The 20,103-nt window shown below is 41.5% G+C and overlaps 1 protein-coding gene across 2 annotated transcripts; it reads left to right on the top strand.

Annotated features, from left to right (window-relative positions):
- Nucleotides 1-3,882: 3,882 nt before the first annotated feature.
- On the top strand, nucleotides 3,883-19,978 carry LOC108427489 (probable ribonuclease ZC3H12D). 2 transcript variants are annotated; one of them, XM_017697675.2, is made up of 7 exons: nucleotides 3,883-4,041; nucleotides 10,157-10,858; nucleotides 11,682-11,831; nucleotides 14,879-15,018; nucleotides 16,686-16,920; nucleotides 18,362-18,468; nucleotides 18,855-19,978. In XM_017697675.2, exons 2-7 carry the CDS (start codon nucleotides 10,671-10,673, stop codon nucleotides 19,775-19,777), a joined length of 1,743 nt encoding a protein of 580 aa, XP_017553164.1. In that variant the 5' UTR covers nucleotides 3,883-4,041; nucleotides 10,157-10,670; the 3' UTR covers nucleotides 19,778-19,978. The 2 variants fall into 2 exon arrangements, with proteins under 2 accessions (XP_017553164.1, XP_017553166.1); XM_017697677.2 differs by having other exon boundaries at nucleotides 11,685-11,831.
- Nucleotides 19,979-20,103: the final 125 nt, after the last annotated feature.

Raw genomic sequence — 20,103 nt, forward strand, 5'->3', positions numbered from 1 at the left:
AGAACCTGGAAGAACTTATTTAAGGTTCACAATTGAACATTCAAACCACTGTTATACCTTTGAGGGAACATTTACATTGCTTGTACCTTGTTGAACCAAACATTTATCTGCACAGCACCTTTATTTGTAACAGTGTAGGAGCAACAACAGTTTAGCCATGAGGTGGAAGACCAAGCAAACACGCAGAGGTAGGCATCCAAGTGCTGAAGCACATAATGTGAGAAAATCGCTTGTCCTGTGTTGCATCACTCACTCACTACAGAGCTCCAAACTGGAAGAAACATCAGCTCAATAACTGCATCGAGACCTTCATGAAATGGGTTCCCATAGCTGAGCAGCTGCACACAAGCCTAAGATTACTGGCTAGAGTGGCGTAAAGAACATGCAGTGAGAATGTGTTCTCTGGAAGTTAGAGTTTTGTGGATGCCAGGAGAGCAATACACTGTTAGAAATGAAGGTTCTGTGCCGGTACATTTTTGTTCATCAAGGTACAAACAATGTAAATGTACCCTCAAAAGTACATTGGAGTTTTTAAGGTCCAATTGTGTCCCTTGAAAAGCTTTTTCCAGTTAAAAAGTACACATTTGTACTTTTTTTATAGTCTAATTTTTTAAATCAGAACAATAAAATAAAATGCCTGAAAATGAGACAGGGAGCCTGGAGTCAGTACAACATAGAAAATATAATTTCAGTGGATTATGGTTTAGTTATGTTCCCTGACTAAAGGTACCACCCCAGTGACATGAGAGGTAGTGCCCCAGCGACAGTTTCAGACCTTTTTTTGAAAGAATGCATATTGCCAACAGTAAAGTTTGGTGGAGGAGGGATAATGGTCTGAGCAGTGGCCTGCACAGTGGCCCTGCCTCAACCCCACTACACACTTTTGGGATGAACCAGAACGTTGATTGTGAGCCAGGCCTTCTTGTCCAAAATCAGCACCTGACCCACAAATGCTCTTTTGACTTAATGGGCACAAATTCCCACAAACATACTCCAGAATCTTGTGGAAGGCCTTCCCAGAAGAGTGGAGGCTGTTATAGCCACAACTTTATATTAATGCCCATGTTTTTAAAATGGGATGTCCAACAAACTCACTTAGGTGTGATGGTCAGGTGTCCACATACTGGTCATACAGTGTATATAGACAGTTAAAGGCTTATTCCAAGATGTTTCAGTTGTCATAACACTTACTGAGGTACAATTACATAAAAATTACATAGACAAAAGCAGCTTTTATGACAACTGGCACCTCTTGAAATAAGTCTTTATGAATATTTATGTAGGTTTATGTGAGATGTTATCCTGTCAATTGTAGCCTTACGAATGCTGCCCTGCGGGGAAGTGTTACCGAACATTTCAAAAGAAGGCGCGGTGAGGTCCAAACTTTTGGCCCAAACTTTTGACTTATTTAATAACAGCCTTGCAACCCAAGTACATACAGGCCTAGTTTCACCAAACCAGACAGGTTTTATCTATGATCTAACACAGTCTTCAGGTAATGTTGCAGAACGTGTTATGTCATCGAGGTTTATACCATTCACACAAGACTAAGGCATTCAGGTCACTTCTATTTATAGACCAAATCTCAAAATGGGTTTGTTTTTTTTTTGGTCTTTTTTTTTTTTTTGTCTTTCATACTTTTGTTGTGTCATCTCAATAAAGACTCACACTGCCTTTTGGAAAGAAATGAGGATACAGTCACATGGCCTGCATGACCAAACACTAGCACATATTTAACCACGTGCAAAACACACGGGCAAACTTTCACACACTTGGTTAGACTGTGACACAGGCACTCAGTCAGGGTTGGCATGTTAGTCATCACTTATTCAGCTATTTGGATGAAGTGTCTTTTTAAACTTTATTGGTGCTGCATTCCTGACTTAAGTTGTAGCTTGGCACATGATTTCCTTGAAATGATGTCTGCAGATGGTGAAATCAAAAAGTTAAAAACTTAACTTAAAAAGTTAAACTTAAACCAAACATGCAACCAACTAATAAGACTGAACTTTCAGAAACTTTAATCAATATAGAACCTTTACATTTACTTCACGTTGTAGTTTCTTCACTCTTGTTTTTCTTGGTTCTGTAAAGAATTCGCCATTGAAAGGTTCTCAGGGGGACCACGAGAGGTTCTTGTACCAGTCAGATAGTCCAAAATTACACATGAAAGACTCTAGCCAGGTTTAGGGATAAGCTAGCATTAAGTAATGGTAGGCAATTACATTTATTCTTTAATTTATTTTAGTATTACCAAAGACAGCCAAATACTGAGGGACCACGAGAGCCAGGGGACCCCATAAAACTACACATTAGATACACACATATACTACTGTTACGTAACATATGCTAAAACATGCCAGCGTACCTGTTAACCCCTCAAATGGCCAAGACCCAAATTTATCCACACACTTCTATAACTCAACTAGTTTGCATTGTAGTCCATTTAGTTACTTAATACTAAGCCTTCATATAGACTAGGCCTAGGATTTTAAGGAGTTAATTACTACTGCAGAAAGTTTCTTAGTACTGGTGAAGGTAGGCAAACACTTAGGGACCCCAGGAGCTACGGGACCCCATATAAATATAAATTAGATGCATACATACACTGTATGTGAATAAATACCAGAATGCCTGTTAACTGCTATTACAGCAATTTTTTAGCACTATCAAAGGTAGGTAAATTACCCATAAATGAGAAAGTATAGGCCAAGGTGAGGGGAAGTCCCTGTGGGAAAAGGTGCACCCCCTCCTCATTTTCTTAGATCAAAGAACCAGATCAAATCTTGCTGGTACACAGTTATCAACTGGATGTGGTCTAATTAACCCCTTAAAATCTCAGTCTTATTATATCCTAAGGCTTATTATTCAGTAACTACAAGAACTTCAGTGCAAACTGGTTTAGCTATTCTTCTGTTATAGAAGTATGCAATAAAACGTCAGGCCTGCCGGCAAGCCGTGGTCCCTTTAGGGGTTAATTTTGAAATTTCTTCTGGATCCCTGCATTCCTGATCTTTATTCACGTGGAAACCTTCTGGGGTCAGTTCTTTTGCCTTCAGAGAACAGTGATCTGCGCTTTTACAGTAAGTTACAGTAAGCATTGGAAAAGCTGCTAAAATAAATACATGATTTTTGAGGAGCATGCTGGGTTTTGAGAGGGGGGGGGGGGGGATTAATCATAAGTCAAAGTGTTATGATGCAAGACGTTCCTCCACATGCGGGACGAAATACCACCTTTAGCAGAAATATCATTTAGTTAGCTTTTCAATATAAAGACACAATATTCTTCTCTGGAGCGTCACAAACTAGCTCAGACTTGTGTTTTGGCACTGATTAGAGGTAGGAAAATACCTAGGAACCCCAGGGGACCCTATAAAAATGCAAATGAGATATACAGTATGGAAAAAAAAAGAGTGTGCAAAAGTTTTGTCACCCCAGTCAAAGCACTGTCGAAGTTGATACGGTGAAAACAAGCCTCTACACAGGACACATTTCAATGCCCAACTGCTGCTCATTTGCTGTTTGTAACATAACAAGGGGGGAAATAACATCTAAAATGTGGCCTGCGCAGAAGTTATGGCACCTTTTAGATCGTTCTAGTATGAGCAGACACGACCATATTTAAGCGTGTTCCCTTGCAGAGGATGTGTTAGCTTATAACTCAAACTGTAGGTTGTATTACGTTTATTTTTGCTGTTATATTTGTTATTTTGCTATTCTCATGCTCACAGTCCCCTCTCCAGTCAGGCCGTGCTTTGTGTAAACTCTTGTTTTTGTGTTTTGTGGGCATGTATGAGTTCATGTTCTCACTCCAGGAAGAGCAGCGAGAGGGGAAAGAACCATCTGATACCGGCCTCATGTATAAGGAAGGTGTGTCTGTGTGAGTATTTTCTGTCTTCAGCTTCCTTGCTGGTATGAGAGCACACATTTAGCAACTTCCTCGTGGCTCGATAACACCTCATTCTGAGAGCGACGCTCAGAGGAGAGCACACACACATGCTCGCGCAGCCCCTGATCTACACTCAACTTGCGACTGTAACTGTAAGTACAAGCTCGCTAATGTCTGATGAATCTCACTAGTGAGACTGTAAAACTAAGCTATGGCATATGAAGCTGTTGGAGCTGCAGAGTGGCTGCTTTAGATTCTTACTATGGCACTTACAGCTGAGTAGATCAGAAGCTGTGAGCTGTGAGTTTCCTATAGTGATAAATGACTCTGATAAAGTGGATGAGGATAAACAAAGTTGTGGTAGATGTTCGCTGTTAGCACAGGCGACTGTGTGTGGAGCGTATGGAGGGGAGGGGTTATGTAGTTATGTAGTCGGGTGTAAGTAACAGTTTATATGACAACAGTCAGCCACCAGTCTGGAACATTGAGTAGTCTCTGCTTAAGCGTCCATGCAGGGCTTGGTGGTCAGTGTACAGTGTGTATGTTATGGAAATGAGAACGAATAGTCGGTAATAAGTGAAAATAGCAAAGTATTGTGATTACAGCAACTGACTTTGTAGGCTTTGTAGGCTGCAGTGTATATATAAAGATTGTGATTGTGAGGGACAAAAAGCTGAAGTCCAGATGTGGTTTAATCAGATGAGAACCTGACGCACAGAGAATGAACTGAAAAAGTGAACCGTGTGTGTATGCACTCTTGAGACAGCATGCAGAGGCATACATGCACGGTCACTGTCACAGTTCAGTCTTGGAAGTTCACATTTTCTGCTTCCCATAATCCAAATAATGCCAAACACACTCAATGATGCTGAGGTCTGGACTCTGCGGTTTTATGGACCCATTGTTCTTTGAACACCAGCAGCTTGTTTTATGGTTTCTTTGTCCTTTTCTGCCTCCATTTCTCAGCAAAGGCTTCTTGACCTCTATGCATCCTTTCAGACCAATAGTGTTGAGTTGTCTTCCCACAGTGGAAGGATGGACAGAAACTCTCAAAGATGAAAGCTTTGTTTATCTGATGGGAACGGTTTTGTTGGTTAAGCAGGTCTGGCATGGTTGTTAGTTTGATTTTCTCTGCAGCCTGTGTTTTTCCTTCATATTACCCCCTCCCTTATTCATTGTCTTATATCTAATCTCAGAAACCTGATACCTGAAAAATACCTGAAAAATGATGAATAATCTGGTTTTAGTAGTTATTTTGACTTTTGTATAGATGCCTAGCTTGAGCTACACTCATTGTGCATTGTATCAGGTATTCCCTGGGTGGTGGATCATTCTCAGCATGGTAGAATGTGGTGCTGGTATGACTGTGTACTTACTGACCACTCTTTTAGACACACATACCTTCTTGGTCCACCTTGATCTACCACCCAAATAACTTATAGGGGGTCCTGACTATTGATGAACATAGTAAAAATGGCTGACAAATAATGCAGATAACAAATAGACTACACTCTACAAAGTGCACCTATATGGTAAGTGAGCCTGGTAAAATAGGCAATGAGTGTAGATACAAGGTAGCTGTACCTATTTGTGGTCAGTCAGTTTATGTAGTTCGAATGATGCAATGACATGGTGGAAAGCTTGCTGAGGTAGACAGTAGAGATGGCACTGAATGAGTGAAGTTATGGAAACGTAGAAGAAACCTCTGATGAAACTGACATTAAGAAGCTTCTGAAAACTGATGTGAGAAAAACATCTTTGTCTCATGGACGTATGACTGAGAGTGAGACTGTGTGGTGAGCGGTTCTCAGGGTAAGAGACATCCGAGAAGCACTGTGTTCTTGTTTTTTCTAAAGGTGGCTCCCGTAACATTCTTCTCTGCACCAGAGCTAAAAATAGGCAACAGGAAAAAGAGTTTAAAAACTCTCTCCTCCAGTTAGACAGAGCTTAACTGAAAAAGAAAGTGGGGACACTTTCAAACAGGGAGTCACGTTGGTTTGGTGAATGGCTCCCTAATGGTTACCTACTTAGGCCACAATGTGGGCCAGGCCTGCTAGATTGAGCTGTCTCTGCAAATCTGCTGGTGAACACATCAAGTAAGTCTATCATGTTAAAGAGATGACTTTGGCATTAGGAGTCCTTGTTTGGAACGGAGAACCCTTAAGCTCCAGCCTAAAACTGTATGATTAGTTATTAATCTTGAGGCTAATTATTCATTTCTTTGAATTTTTATGCAAGTTGTAGTTATGAGAGCCCACATACAGAACCTTAGCTTTTAAGAGGTTTCATTAGACTGAAGTAACCCTTCAGATAAATCATTTAACAACAAACCCGCAGTTTATCAAAGTTAAACAAAGTCTTTATCCCAAGGCCTACAAGCCTAACCACTTATTGTTACTGAAAACTGACGCAGCACTGGCCCAAAATTGCCCTGAATAGTAACTATTCAGATAAATAGCTGAAAAATAAACCAGCAGTTTGAAGGATCAACATAGCTAAACCAAATCCTCTGATTATCGCAAGGTTTATAAACCCTAGCCACTCATAATCAGTCAAAACAGGCCCAAAACCGGCCCAAAACTGCCCTCTAACTTATAACTGAATCATTTTACAAAGGCAGACAACTGGAGTGTTAGGAGTCTTGCCCAAAGATTCTTATTAGTGGGTTGTTCCTACCTAATCAGGGAATCAAACCCCAGTGCGCTGACAGGAGGACACTCTTACTACCTACTAAACTATATCAACCATATAAGAACTGCAGTCCTGAACTGTGTTATCGGTTATGGACCTCTTAAAAACCCAAGCTTATTATATACTAAGGTTTATTATTCAGGGGCCACAGTGACTTCTATGCAAATTGCTTGAGCTATTCTTAGGTTACAGATGTGTGTAATAAAACTTTGTGCCTGCCAGTGGGCCCTGGCCATATAAGGGATTAATCTTGAGGTTAACTGTATTTACTATCGGGGTAGATGTTACAGAGGTAGACTACTGTTGGCTGGAGTCTTGTCCATTTTTATATAGTGGGGTGTTCTTGCCTGAGCAGGAAATTGAAATCCAATCTGCTGACAGCAACTGTAGCCCTGTTGTGAAAACAGAAATCTTACTCTCCACGCATGTTATCAGTTATTCATCTTATAACAGGCTTATGACAGTAGCAGTATCTATGATCGTTTTTCTATTATTTGGTTTCATTTCGTTAAATGAATCACTGCAAGGGATGGTAACACTACTTTAGAGCGGTGTTTATAAGGCTACATGACACAAAAGCGTGTCGTGACAACTGACTTACACATACTCACACATTTATAAATGCTTATTTCAATAAGTTGACCTAATACATATTTCTGGTGACAGATTTTGTTGTGGTATCATGACAATCAATGTTCTGGTTGAGTGTATGTCAGTGACACAACGCTGATGATGTGGCACTGCTGAAATCTAAAGCCCGCTTTACACAAGGGCCATGGAAAACATTCACTTCTGTTCAACCAGCCTGATGTGGCAAGCTATGTCATAGTGCCGGCATTGGCTCACTGCAAGTCTGTCATTTCACTCCTTTGTCATGACACAGCATAAACGCAACCCTTATTGTTAAAGTATTGGAATGAGTGTTTATAAATGTGACTATTTATGTTCAGGTCAGCATGTGTTACACAAGGGATGAAGTGAAAGCTATACTTTCGATACTATACTATACTATTATACTATATAATATCCATCACTGTTAAATGGTAACCACTTTTACAGTTAACTGTAGATGTTTGCACTGATGCTCACTTCATCTTTAACTGATATTGCATTCCACTTTTCCCCAATTTGAATTTTATACCTAACCCTCTAAACCTAATCCTAGCACTAACTCTAGTCCTGGCACTAATCGTAACCCTAACTATAACTTTGTAAACTAAAGTTACGAGGTCCGAAATAAAGCGTGAGCAACAATGTGTTTTAATTTCATTCATCATGTCTGTTAATGCTACTTTCTACAAGCTGTTATCTGAGAGGTCATGAAGGTTAAACAGCTTTCTGGTGAAAGATAAGCCAAGGCTGAGTCATAACAACCATCATATCGTCATAGTCGTGCAAAAAAACACCTTTTTTTTTACTTTTTTGCACGAATTGAACGCTCTTTTGCATTAAAACTGCATGTCGTACACACTAAAAAACGTACAAAATTACTTGGAATAAAATCGACCTGAAAGAAGTTGCAAGCCGCATCTGTGGCTGAGATCCTTGCAATCTGAGACTCCTTCAAAGTTTCACTTTGGAATTGTGCTCAAAATTCCTCCTCTTCATCCACAGCTGTGTGTACAGCAGGTAGTGTATGTGAAAACGCCATTTCTGCTTTTCACATTATGCTTGTAATGCTTTCACTATGTAAGATGGGGAGAAAGCCAGGGGCTTTCCATTAATGGATGATGCACAGACACTTGCACACACAAGGTGATAATAATAGTGCAGTGGTTTGTGTGGTGTCTCCTATTCCAGACACACGTTTAAATGAATCCTAAGGTCTGTAGGTGGGCCTACATTTCAATTCCTCACTTGCACAACTATGAATTAATTCCACAGAAACTACTGAATAATTCACATACAGAATTCTGTCAGCCGAGGGGATCAAACCGGCAACCTTCCAGTCACAGGGCTGGTTCCCTAACCTCCAGCCCACGACTGCCCCACTTATGCCCCATTATGGGTGATAATGAGTAGTTATGGCTACTAGGCTTTGGACTAATTGGAGAGTTTGTTTTAGTTGTGTTAACCTGTTGCAGTCTTACTATATAGTCACTAGTGTAAAGGCTTTCTATTGAGAGCTGTTTTGGGTCAGTTTTGGGCTAGTTTTGGGTAATTAGTGGTTAAGTAGTGGTTGGTTAGTGTAGTGGGTAACACTTCTGCCTTCTACGCTGTAGACTGGGGTTCAATCCCCACCTGGGTAAACACCCTACACTATACCAATAAGAGTCCTTGGGCAAGACTCCTAACACCACCTGTGTATACCTGTGTATAAATGATCAAACTGTAAGTCGCTCTGGAAAAGAGCATCAGCCAAATGCCGTAAAGCTAATAGGTATTGGGATGGTTGCAAAATTTGGTTTAGATTTGTTAACCCTTTGAATGACCAGGGCCCACAGGCAGGCCCAAAGTTTTTACACACCTCTATAAGCTAAGAACAGTTCAACCAGTTTGCATTGAAGTTCCTGTGTAGTTACTGAATAATAAGCTTTAGTATGTAATAAGCATATAATAAGGCAGTCATAACGTTGCAGACTTTTCTTATTAACCTAAAGACTCACTATTCGGGACAATTTTGGGCCAGTTTTGTATATTGTGTTGTTAGGCTACATGGGATTAGAACATTTGGTTTAGATGTGGTAAGCCTTTAAACTGCAAGCAAATTATTCAGTTATTAACCTACAGACTCATTATTAAGAAAGCTTGGGCCAGTTTTGGGTAATGATGAGCAAGTTGGACTAACAGTCTTTGGGTTAATTGAAGAATTGGGTTCAATGTCAATTTTCCATGTAAAGACTTTCTATTATACTTCAGGGCCAGTTTTGTGCTTGGTTTGGATGAGTAGTTAAGGCTAATAGCCCTGAGGATTAGTAGCAACAAATGATCATATTTGGTTTATCTTTTTAACCCTCTCAAACTGCAGGCTTATTATTCAGTCATCAATCTTTGCTGTGTTAACAAAGCCAAACCAAATCCTCTAATTATTCCAAAGCCTATTAAGCCCAACCACTCATCATGACCCAAAACTGACCCAGAACTGTCTCAAAACTGGCCCAAACTTGCTCTGACTACTAAACCTTCAGATAAATAACTGCATAACTAACCTGCAGTTTGAGTTGTTAACACAGCTAAACCAAACTCTCAAATTATCCCAAGACCTATTTAGCCTACCCACTCATCATCACCCAAAACCAGCCCAAAATTACCCCAAAGCCGCAATGCATAAGAAGACAATAGACTAATAACTGAATCCGCCTTTCAAAGGGTTAAATGTTATGCGAATTTCCCCTAATACTGACGCAAGCAACACATTGCAACACACATACACTGTGTCAATAGCTGCAACTCAGCTAGTGCAACATAAGAGCTACATAAACCCATCTTCTGTGGTTGCCTTATCACGTCATGCTGATGCATACAGGCTTATAAAAATAACCTTGTATGAATATGTGCACTGGATAAAGATGTGTGCAGGTGCGTCGGGAGTGTAAAAGCCCCTAACACTACGCCGACCTTTCTGTGTATACCCAGAGAGAACCCGCCTCCTCAGACGCACACTCAACTGTTCCACAAGAAGTGGGCACTACCGTGGAAACCAGAAGACTGAGAGTGGGAGGAGCAAAGGATTCCCCATTAAGACAAAAGAGAGAACACTGCTGCACAGGACTGTCAAAAAGACAAGACAGCAAAGGGGGCACACGCATGAAAACAGGAGCCACACTCAGGCGAGGTTCAACTGCCTTGACTTACTACAACTTAAGTAGAGAAAATGTACTTCTAATCTACTACCTACTATCAGGTTAGACTGTTAGGCTAGTCTACAAGTTGCTACTGTATTTATGGTTCTTTGAGCATTTCAGTTACTCACCTGCATAACTAATATATGTGTTAGTTTTCATAGTTATTCAATTCATCTTAAGCTTAAAAACTACACAAGCTTGAAGTTTAAGGGGTCAGAGTTCACACACGCATACCTAAAGAAGCTGCAAAGAAGTCAGCCTAAGGTCAAAGGACACTCTGGAGGACATCTTTGAGGTGTGGTGAAATGGACCATCAGCAGAACAAGGTGAAGCACTTCCTGAAGCTGGGCTACTCCCAGTCTGACATCCTGAGGGTCCTGCAGAGCCTTCAGCGGGACGCCCAGACCAACGACATCCTGGAGGAGCTCATCAAGACCTGCCGGACCCCCACCAGCACACAGCCTGGACCAGAGAGAGTGACCAGCAGCCAGAGGTAGGTAGAAGAACCTACAGCTCAAGTAAACATGCTATTACTTTAAAGTAACAATGACTGAAGGTAGTACTAAAAGCAGCTTGGCATGAAAACCACTTGAGTAAAAAGGGTTAGGAGTTCATATCGAACTGAATTGACACGTTTTAGCACTCAGCATAGCAGCTGATGTTTGGTAGGCTGTGTTGTATCATCAGGAAAGCAGTACAGGAGCTATAGCAACAAAACAGAATGAAATTAAACCCACAAAAGGAACTGGGAACTACATTTGAAGGTCTAAAATGAGTTCCTTATTAATATATATTTTGCTGCCATATCAACACCACGTACCTGGATATATTTTAGACTGCTTGTAAACACCAGCATGTCTGACCAGTTCATCAAGAATGGACTAATAGAAAATGGCCCAAAACTACTTGTTACATTAAAGCTGCACTATGTACGATTTGGGGATTTGGAGACCTCTCTGGTGAACATTTGTAATTGCATGTGGCGTGCAGAATGTCTTGCACTGTAGGTCGTGCTTCAGACCCTTTCTGATGACTGTGCACTGAAAGAGTACTCAAAGAGAGGTCAAAACCTGCCGGGTTATGACAGGGTCCAAAAAATTCCCACCAAATCTCCCATGACTCGCAGTAGCGAACATGCACCATATTTATTTTTAAACAGAAAATTTTACATAGTGCAGCTTTCAAATCGATTGCAATGAAGCACTCATCTGTTAAAGGTTTTGGTAAAACATGCTATATGTATAAGTCCATTCATTAAAACTGTAAGATTGTGGTAAACAAAGTAGATGAAACTACTTTGCTCTTTCCTCTCTCAGCAGCAGTCCTCAGCTCATCCCACGAGGCTGCAGTTCCCCTCAGGCACAATTACAGACGGAAACACACAGACAGCGGCAAACATATCCCGACACACAGCCTTCCAGTCCATTCAGGCCAGTGGTCATTGATGGAAGCAACGTGGCTATAAGGTTAGTTCACTCATGATGCAGCACACATATGAGTCAGTAATTAGCTGCCTAATGTAGAGACTGATATCAACTTTGTGTTTTACCACTGCATAATCCGCTTTCCAGTTAGTGGCTCAACCAAAAAGTTATACACCAATTCTTTACTTAGGCTGTACCGTTAGACCTTCCTAATCATCATTAGCAAAAACTGCAGTCAATTTATTTAGTTATTAATGTAAAAAAACATTCTACTCAGGGCAGTTTTAGGCCAGTTTGGTGAAGTGAGTGGTTAAGGTTAATCGGGATCATTGGAAAATTTAGTTTAGATATGTTAAACCTTTAAACTGCTGGCTTATTATTCAGTTATTAATCTAAAGACACTTTATTCAAGGAGATTTGGGCCAGTTTTAGGTAACAATGAGTGAGTAGGGATATATGCTTGGGGTTAATCAAACTATTTGGTGTTATTATTTAGTTATTAATGTAAAAAAACTTCTATTTAGGGTAGTTTGAGGCCAGTTTTAGGCAATGAGTTGTTAAATCAAATTTAGTTTAGATGTGTTAAATCTTTAAATTGCAGGCTTTTATTCTGTTATTGATCTAAAGACTCAGCATTCGATGAAATTTGGGTTGTGTTGGGTGATGATGTTCCCATTTAGGGCATTTAGGCCAGTTTTGGGCTAGTTTTCGGTAATGAGTGGTTAAGGCTAACAGGCCTTGGGGTAGTTAGAAGATTTGGTATAGTTATGTTAACAGAACTGGACCAAAGATGATTTTACCTAGCTTACCCAGCATACTACTATCAATCTATGTCTGGTTTAAGAATGGTATAAGGCAATTCATTTGAAAATAAATGAAGGACTCTTTTGGTCTATGGCTGAACATTCTCTTTGCCTATGTCCCATGCTTCTGTGGCATCTTCAAAAGGTCGAGCCACCTGTGATGCTATATTAACAACAAGATCACAGTATTATAATACCACTCAACATACTGCTCCTTCATTAAACAGAGTTCTTTGAAAAATGAATAGAAACTAGCTAACTATCTGGTATATTTGGACCATGATTTATTTAAGACCAGATTCTATTAATGCAAATTGGATGCTACTTAAAAATAAACAGGCCAAAACTGGTCTCAGATCAGCCCATCTTGGGCCCAGCAAGGGGAAAATGTGAATCTCACTTCAGCTCAGTATCAATTCCTCTGAAACTAAAGAGAGAAGTACTTGTCAAGAGACTTCTCGTTTTGCACACATTGAACTTTGGACTCAAGCCCAGTGGGGTGACGCACAATCAGGTGAGACGCAATGCATCAGTGATTCTCAAAGGCCATCATAATTCATGCACAGCCTTGTCGATTGGCCACCTGAATTAATCATTTAAATGCATTTGTGCGCCCCTTGTTAAAGAGGCTAACTTACAGTCTGAGTTGCACAGATGAAGCTCTTGGGCGGCCGAAGCAAAGTGCATGCACGCCCACTTCTGCAGGCTGTTGTGCAACCTGCGTGGGGTGTTTTTGTTTCCAAAGCAGGACGTTTTCAACCACAAGATTGAAAATCTCAGTGGTGGCGGTTTGGGCTGTTTGCAAAGTACTTCCTGGACAACGGCATACATAGAGTGACTTCCTTAACAATGAACATGTTACTTATTGTGCACGACGCTTTCAGCTATGTGGACCTGCAATACGTTAGTTTTCTTTCTTTTCTTTTTTCATTTTTGGTGTGTGTTGTATGCAAAGTGCTCTTCAGTTTCCTGACACTGGTTAAGAGGGGAAGGCCCAGAGTTAGGTTACCGTAGCACAGAGGCAAATGTAAAAACAAGTGTGCATACACAAATATAAAGTGCAGTTCATAAGTAATTGGACAGGGAGAACGTGTGTTGCTTTGGTTCTGTACTGCAACACAAAACTTCAGCTCCATAAACTCTACAAAGACTCCCAAACGCAATTTTTGTTTCATTTACAGTCTTTACTGAATGTCTTCAGATTAACGACTTTATCATAAGCAGTTTAATGCGTGGCATTTTACTGGAACCCCAGCCCTCTCAATACATGTTGCTCTCGTTTGGCCGGCACTGTATAAACACATACCTGCTGTACGGCTTGGCACATCTGAACATCCAAGATGTGACATCACTACTGCTGAAGAAACTAAAATGCAAAGTGCAAGCAGTGTGTGAGGTGCCTCATGGTGCAATAGTAGGTCAACCAATGTTTGGCCTTGCATCACTGACTGTACAATAGGATTAAATTCCTGGCAAAGCAGTCTCTGCTGTATTTTAAGTGGTCTTGGTTAGCCGCATTGTGAGTATCACGTGAATTTGTGCTTTCGGCCTGGCATTGCCGTCATGCGCTGTGACTCACTCTTCCAGTCAGCCACAGATATCAATGAGCACGTTTTCCTCAAGTTTGAGAGAGTCAGCCCCACACAAATTCTGTCATGAGGAAACACTCTCAAACACAATGTTTCTGAATCAGGAAGGGTACAGAAGTGCAGTCATGCTTCGTGCTGCTTCGATCTGAAGGTGGCTGTATTGGTTTTGGAACTTTGGAATCAATCCTAAGCAATTTTATTTTTGAACAAAATAAAGTTGTAGGGCTAATTCTAGGGCTATATAGTTATAATTATCCATACTTTAATAGTTTCCACCACTTCCACCAGTCTGAAGCATGCAAAGTAATCAAATGAAAGAATCAGGATTGATTTACACCCCTATAAATTATGACAGCAACTTCCATATTTGGCCACCCGTTCCCTTCTTTTTACCAACATTGAACTACGCCAATGGTGAATAGTTAATACTGTGAGTGCTGATGTCAAAGCAGAAGAACACACTTCAATTATTTTCCCATTAGGTCATGACCTCTTTCTCTGCAATGACCAAATACGTGACGACTCATGACTATGGAAAATGTCCAATGGTACCTCAGGACAACAGTCAAACAGCCTACTTGGGCCTCAACCACTTCTTTTATTCCTTTTCCACTGAGATGGACACCTCCTCTATGACAAATATATATTCAGAGAGATTTTGACCATAATAGTTCATAAGTTGTTTTTTTTTTTGCAGTCATGGGAATAGGCAGGTGTTTTCGTGTCGGGGGATCCAGCTGGCCGTGCAGTGGTTTTGGGACAGGGGGGTTCGTGACATCACCGTATTCGTGCCTCTGTGGAGGAAAGAGCAATCACGGCCTGAGGCTCCTATTACAGGTAGGACTTCAGCCACAACTTTTCATGGTAACTTTAGGAGCCCAAACACTTTGACATAACGCATAGTTCTTCTGTGGAGCCATCTGAAACTGAGAATGCTGAATCAGAACAGAAGCTTTTAGGCACCTAATAACTTCAACCAATTGTTAGAAAACAGCACTGATTCAAGATTCAACACAGAACTGAAATTATGGCAGTGACACTTCTAATCGCATAGTTTGAGGCAAGACTACAATAGAAGGCCCAACAATATGTAGTCACGCTAGACATGAAGGTATTACAATATCAACAGTTTGAAGTCTAGTACTGTTGTTTTGTTATACATTTGATACACATTACACATTTGATGGTTCTTCAAGGGTTCTTCAGTAAAGAAAATGGTTCTATATAGAACCATAAACACTCAATCCTTTGCATGATTAAAGATTCTTTTGCATCATGACAGTGTTCTTCAGACTGATAGAGAATGTGTTTCATATGTTTCTATATACAACATTTTTTGAAAAATGTCTAGCCAGTAACAACACAAGAACCCTTTTTGGTGCTATATAGAACCCTTTTCAAAAAAGATTCTATACAGAACCATTTACAGTATGGGGGCAGTCGTGGGCTGGAGGTTAGGGAGCTGGCCCTGTGACCGGAAAGTTGCCGGTTCGATCCCCAGGGCCGACAGTCCATGACTGAGGTGTCCTTGAGCAAGACACCTAACCCCAACTGCTCCCCGGGTGCTGCGGATTGGGCTGCCCACCGCTCCGGGCAAGTGTGCTCACTGTTGGGGGCAATCATGGGCTAGAGGTTAGGGATCCAGCCTCGTGACCAGAAGGTCACCGGTTCGATCCCCAGAGCCGACAGCACATGACTGAGGTGTCCTTGAGCAAGACACCTAACCCCAACTGCTCCCCGGGTACTGCGGATTGGGCTGCCCGCCGCTCCGGGCAAGTGTGCTCACTGTGTGTGGTGTTTCACTTCACGGATGGGTTAAATGCGGAGGTGAAATTTTCCCGTTGTGGGACTAATAAGGGTCTCTTAATCTTAATATTCTCCCCCAGTATGAAGAAACATTTAACAATGTAAAGATCATGCAAAGGGTTCTTTGAATGTCCATGGTTCTATATAGAACCATTTTCATTACTAAAGAACTACTGAACCACCATATTTTTAGGAGAGTACATAATTATTTGAATGCAATTATTGAATTAACTGCAGTTACATATTTACATTCACAATGTCAAATGTCAAACGACAAAAAGGTAAAGGATGTTTTGCCAATTCATAACAAAAAGAAGAAGCAGCAGAAGAGGAAGAAGAGCAAGAAAAAGAATATAAATAAAGCATAAAACTTTTCAAATCGTCATAAAATGGCATTTCATTCAGGAAAACACATTGTTCACAAATTATGAGCTCAAAATGGTATCGATAAGCTTCAAGTGAGAAATACTTGACCTTAATTTTTAATATGTGCCTGTTAACATTGTTAAAAGCTGCATGAACACTAAACCTTAGCTGAAACCTGCTTAGTTCCTTCCCTTTATTCAAAACAATGCAGCGTTTCTAGGTCATCTCACATCTAGGCTATTTCACTACGCAGTACGCGACTGTAGGTTGTGTGTGGGTGCATCTTCAATTCTTGGGTCTTTCTCAGAAACCGTTCTCGTTTCTGTTTTCAGATCAGCACATCCTAAGTGAGCTGGAGAGAAGGAACATCTTGGTGTACACACCTTCACGCTGTGTGAATGGTAAAAGGGTCGTGTGCTACGATGACCGCTACATCGTCAAGCTGGCCTACGACTCGGACGGCATCATTGTGTCCAACGACAACTACCGAGACCTGCAGGTGGAAAAGCCCCAGTGGAAGAAGTTCATTGAGGAGAGGCTGCTGATGTACACTTTCGCCAATGACATGTGAGTGTCAGTGTCACATGTATGTGGTTGAATGCAATGAATCCAGGAAGAGCCTTGGGGAAAGAAGGTGTTGCTCAACAGAGTCTTTTTTCACTCTCAGAACTATTACTGTTCACATTCAGTTCCCATTACATTAATTACTCACACATAACACACAATTAATTTGTTCTAGTGAAGTCAAAATGATGAAGTATGGCTTATCTTCCCACAAAACAAGACGACCTCTTCCGAACACAAATGTGGTATCGTTTGAAAGTTTAGATTCCTCTTGACAAACACTGTCCATTTGTTTTAAAGAGCTACAAATCAGAAGTGATCTGAACTCAGAAAACCCCTTTCTGCAGCTATACGATGGCCATTCTGCTGACATCAACTCAGATATCCTTTATTAATATAATTCAATAAAATTTCCCCTGTAATTCTAGGCAAATGAACTAGGACACTGTTGGCTCTAAGTTTAAAATGCTAGCTCTGACTTTAAACTGTGTCAGGGTTAGGTGTTAGAGTTTGGATTAGTGCTAGGATTAAATTTAAGTTATTAGGTTAGGGTTAAGTACAGGGCCAGGGTGAGGATTAGTTTTGAGCTATGGGTTGAGGTCAGGATTAAGTTTAAATTTAACTGATACTTTTTTAATCCCACAAACGGGGAAATTCCACCTCCGCATTTAACCCATCCGTGAAGTGAAACACCACATACACACTAGTGAATAGACACACACACACTAGGGGGCAGTGAGCACACTTGCCCGGAGCGGTGGGCAGCCCAATCCACGGCGCCCAGGGAGCAGTTGGGGGTTAGGTGTCTTGCTCAAGGACACCTCAGTCATGTCAGCCCTGGGGACTGAACCGGCGAGGTTCCGGTCACAGGGCCAGTTCCCTGACCTCTAGCCCACGACTGGCCCCTCAAGCCCATGACTGCCCCTGATTAGGATCAGGGTTAAGTTCAGGACCAGGGTGAGAGTTAGGTGTAGGTTTTGGGTTATAAGGTTAAGGTTAGGGCCAGGGTTGAGTATAGGTCCAGGGTGAGGGTTAGGTTTGGGTTATGGGTTGAGTTTAAACTTACCATAAGCATCTACAAAACTTCTTCAGTGGGCTACCCTAATAAACTTTTACCCAAAACTAAACCTGACTTTTGAATCACATGCAATAAATCTGACCTCTTAAGTATTCATCTGTAACTTTTTATGAGATTGAGCTGACATTCCTTGCCCTCGGGTTGGCTTGGCGTAGCACTCTTGATGAGGAAACAGATGCTGGCAGCACCTTCTGCATAACAAATGCATTAATCTAACCTTAAAGCTGCTGTTGGTGCCTGCTTGTCTAAACTTTTCCAGCAATGTGTTTGTTACCCTTCTATATTACACTTCTGTCAAACATGGACATGAATAATGAATTCTAGTATTTTTTTGTAATATATATTTTTTTCTTTTTCCAAATTAAGGTTCATGCCACCTGATGATCCACTAGGAAGAAATGGCCCAACAATTGAAAACTTCCTCAGGAAGAAGCCAACAGGCCCAGAGAACAAGCAGGTGCACTGCCCTTATGGTAGGTCATGCACATATTCATAAAGCCAGAAGGTCAGTTTGCACGTGTTTGGAAGTCTTTTCTATTAAATAATGTTTGAGGAAAAAGGATGGCAAAGCGCCAAAGACTAAGGACACGGCCCAACACCAATATGTTAAAATGCCAATTATGAAACACTGTTTACAGTTCTGAAATCTGATTGGCTGATTTCAGAGATATTGTAAAAGACCTGATATACCCAAATTAAAATGAGCATCAATACCATGATCACAGCTGGCATGTATAAGCTTAAATTGCTAGGTCTGCTCACTGTTACACCATCTCTGAATGTGCCTGTGCACCTGCATTGACACCCACTTATCGTGTGCATATTAAATGTGAATCAACCCCTTTTATTCTTTTCGCAGGAAAGAAGTGCACTTATGGTGTAAAATGCAAGTTCTACCACCCCGAGCGCTCCAGTCACCCCCAGTTGTCTGTGGCAGATGAGCTAAGAGCGAAGAGTCTTCCAGGTTGCGAAACCGAGGAGTTCCCTCCCTCCACAGACCTCAGACATGAACACTTACCACACTCCAGCTATGCTAGCGCCACCAACGGACCCTCTGGGCACGCCAACTGCAAGGCGACCACCACGCTGCCTTCAGCCTACAAGGATGAACTGACTTGCGCTCTGTCTGGACTTGACCTCTACAACAGCCCACGAGAAACAGCATCAAGACCCACCTACCTGCAGAGGTCACTTACTGCCTTGTATAAGAGCGCCAATAGCGACCAAGCATACAGTTCCATGCCCCGCCTTTATCTCAGTGACTCCGCCCTCCCAACTTCTCTGGCCTACAGTGGGTGCTCGGCAGGGAGTGACAGCGACCTCTTCCTGTCAGACAGTTCGTGTACAGAACAAAAACGAGCACACAGTCCTGAAGTATACAGTCGTGCCTACCACAATGGCCTACATGCTCTCTCAAGCTGCCAACACACCCACTCAGATTTGGACCTTAACTACGCTTATACATCTTATTCACCGCATGGATACCGTCCACACAGCCCTTACAATAACATGGCAACACCGTTTTTTAATGACCCCTTACCTTACCCCAAATTAACGGCCAGACAAGCATCTTATCCTAGGGTAGCAAAGGTCAGCTGGGGTCAAGAGCATGCCAAGGCCAGGGACCACATGACGGAACGAAGGAAGGATGTGAGGTCTCAGCTCAGCACAATCTTCCCGCAGAACATAGTGGACCAAGTTATGAGCTTATATCCACATACACTGGACGCAACAGAGCTGGTCACGCTAATACAGAAATATAGGAACGGCCACTTACTGTGAAATCCCACATGATTTGGTGGTGAATTTCAAAGCCAGGCACCATATCATTGTCTTAATGAAACTTCACAGCTATATATGCACTCACCGACCACTTTATTAGATACACCTTGCTAGTAAAAGAATGGACCCCCTTTTGCCTTCAGAACTGCTTTAATTCTTCATGGCAGACTTTCAACAAGGTGTTGGAAACGTTCATCAGAGATTTTGGTTGGTTATTTGAGTTCCTGTTGCCTTTCTATCATCTCAAACCAGTCTGTCCATTCTCATCTGACCTCTCACATCAACAAGGCATTTTCGTCCACACAACTGACCGCTCACTGGATATT

The sequence above is a fragment of the Pygocentrus nattereri genome, chromosome 4, assembly GCF_015220715.1.
Source record: "Pygocentrus nattereri isolate fPygNat1 chromosome 4, fPygNat1.pri, whole genome shotgun sequence".
Lineage (NCBI taxonomy): Eukaryota > Metazoa > Chordata > Actinopteri > Characiformes > Serrasalmidae > Pygocentrus > Pygocentrus nattereri.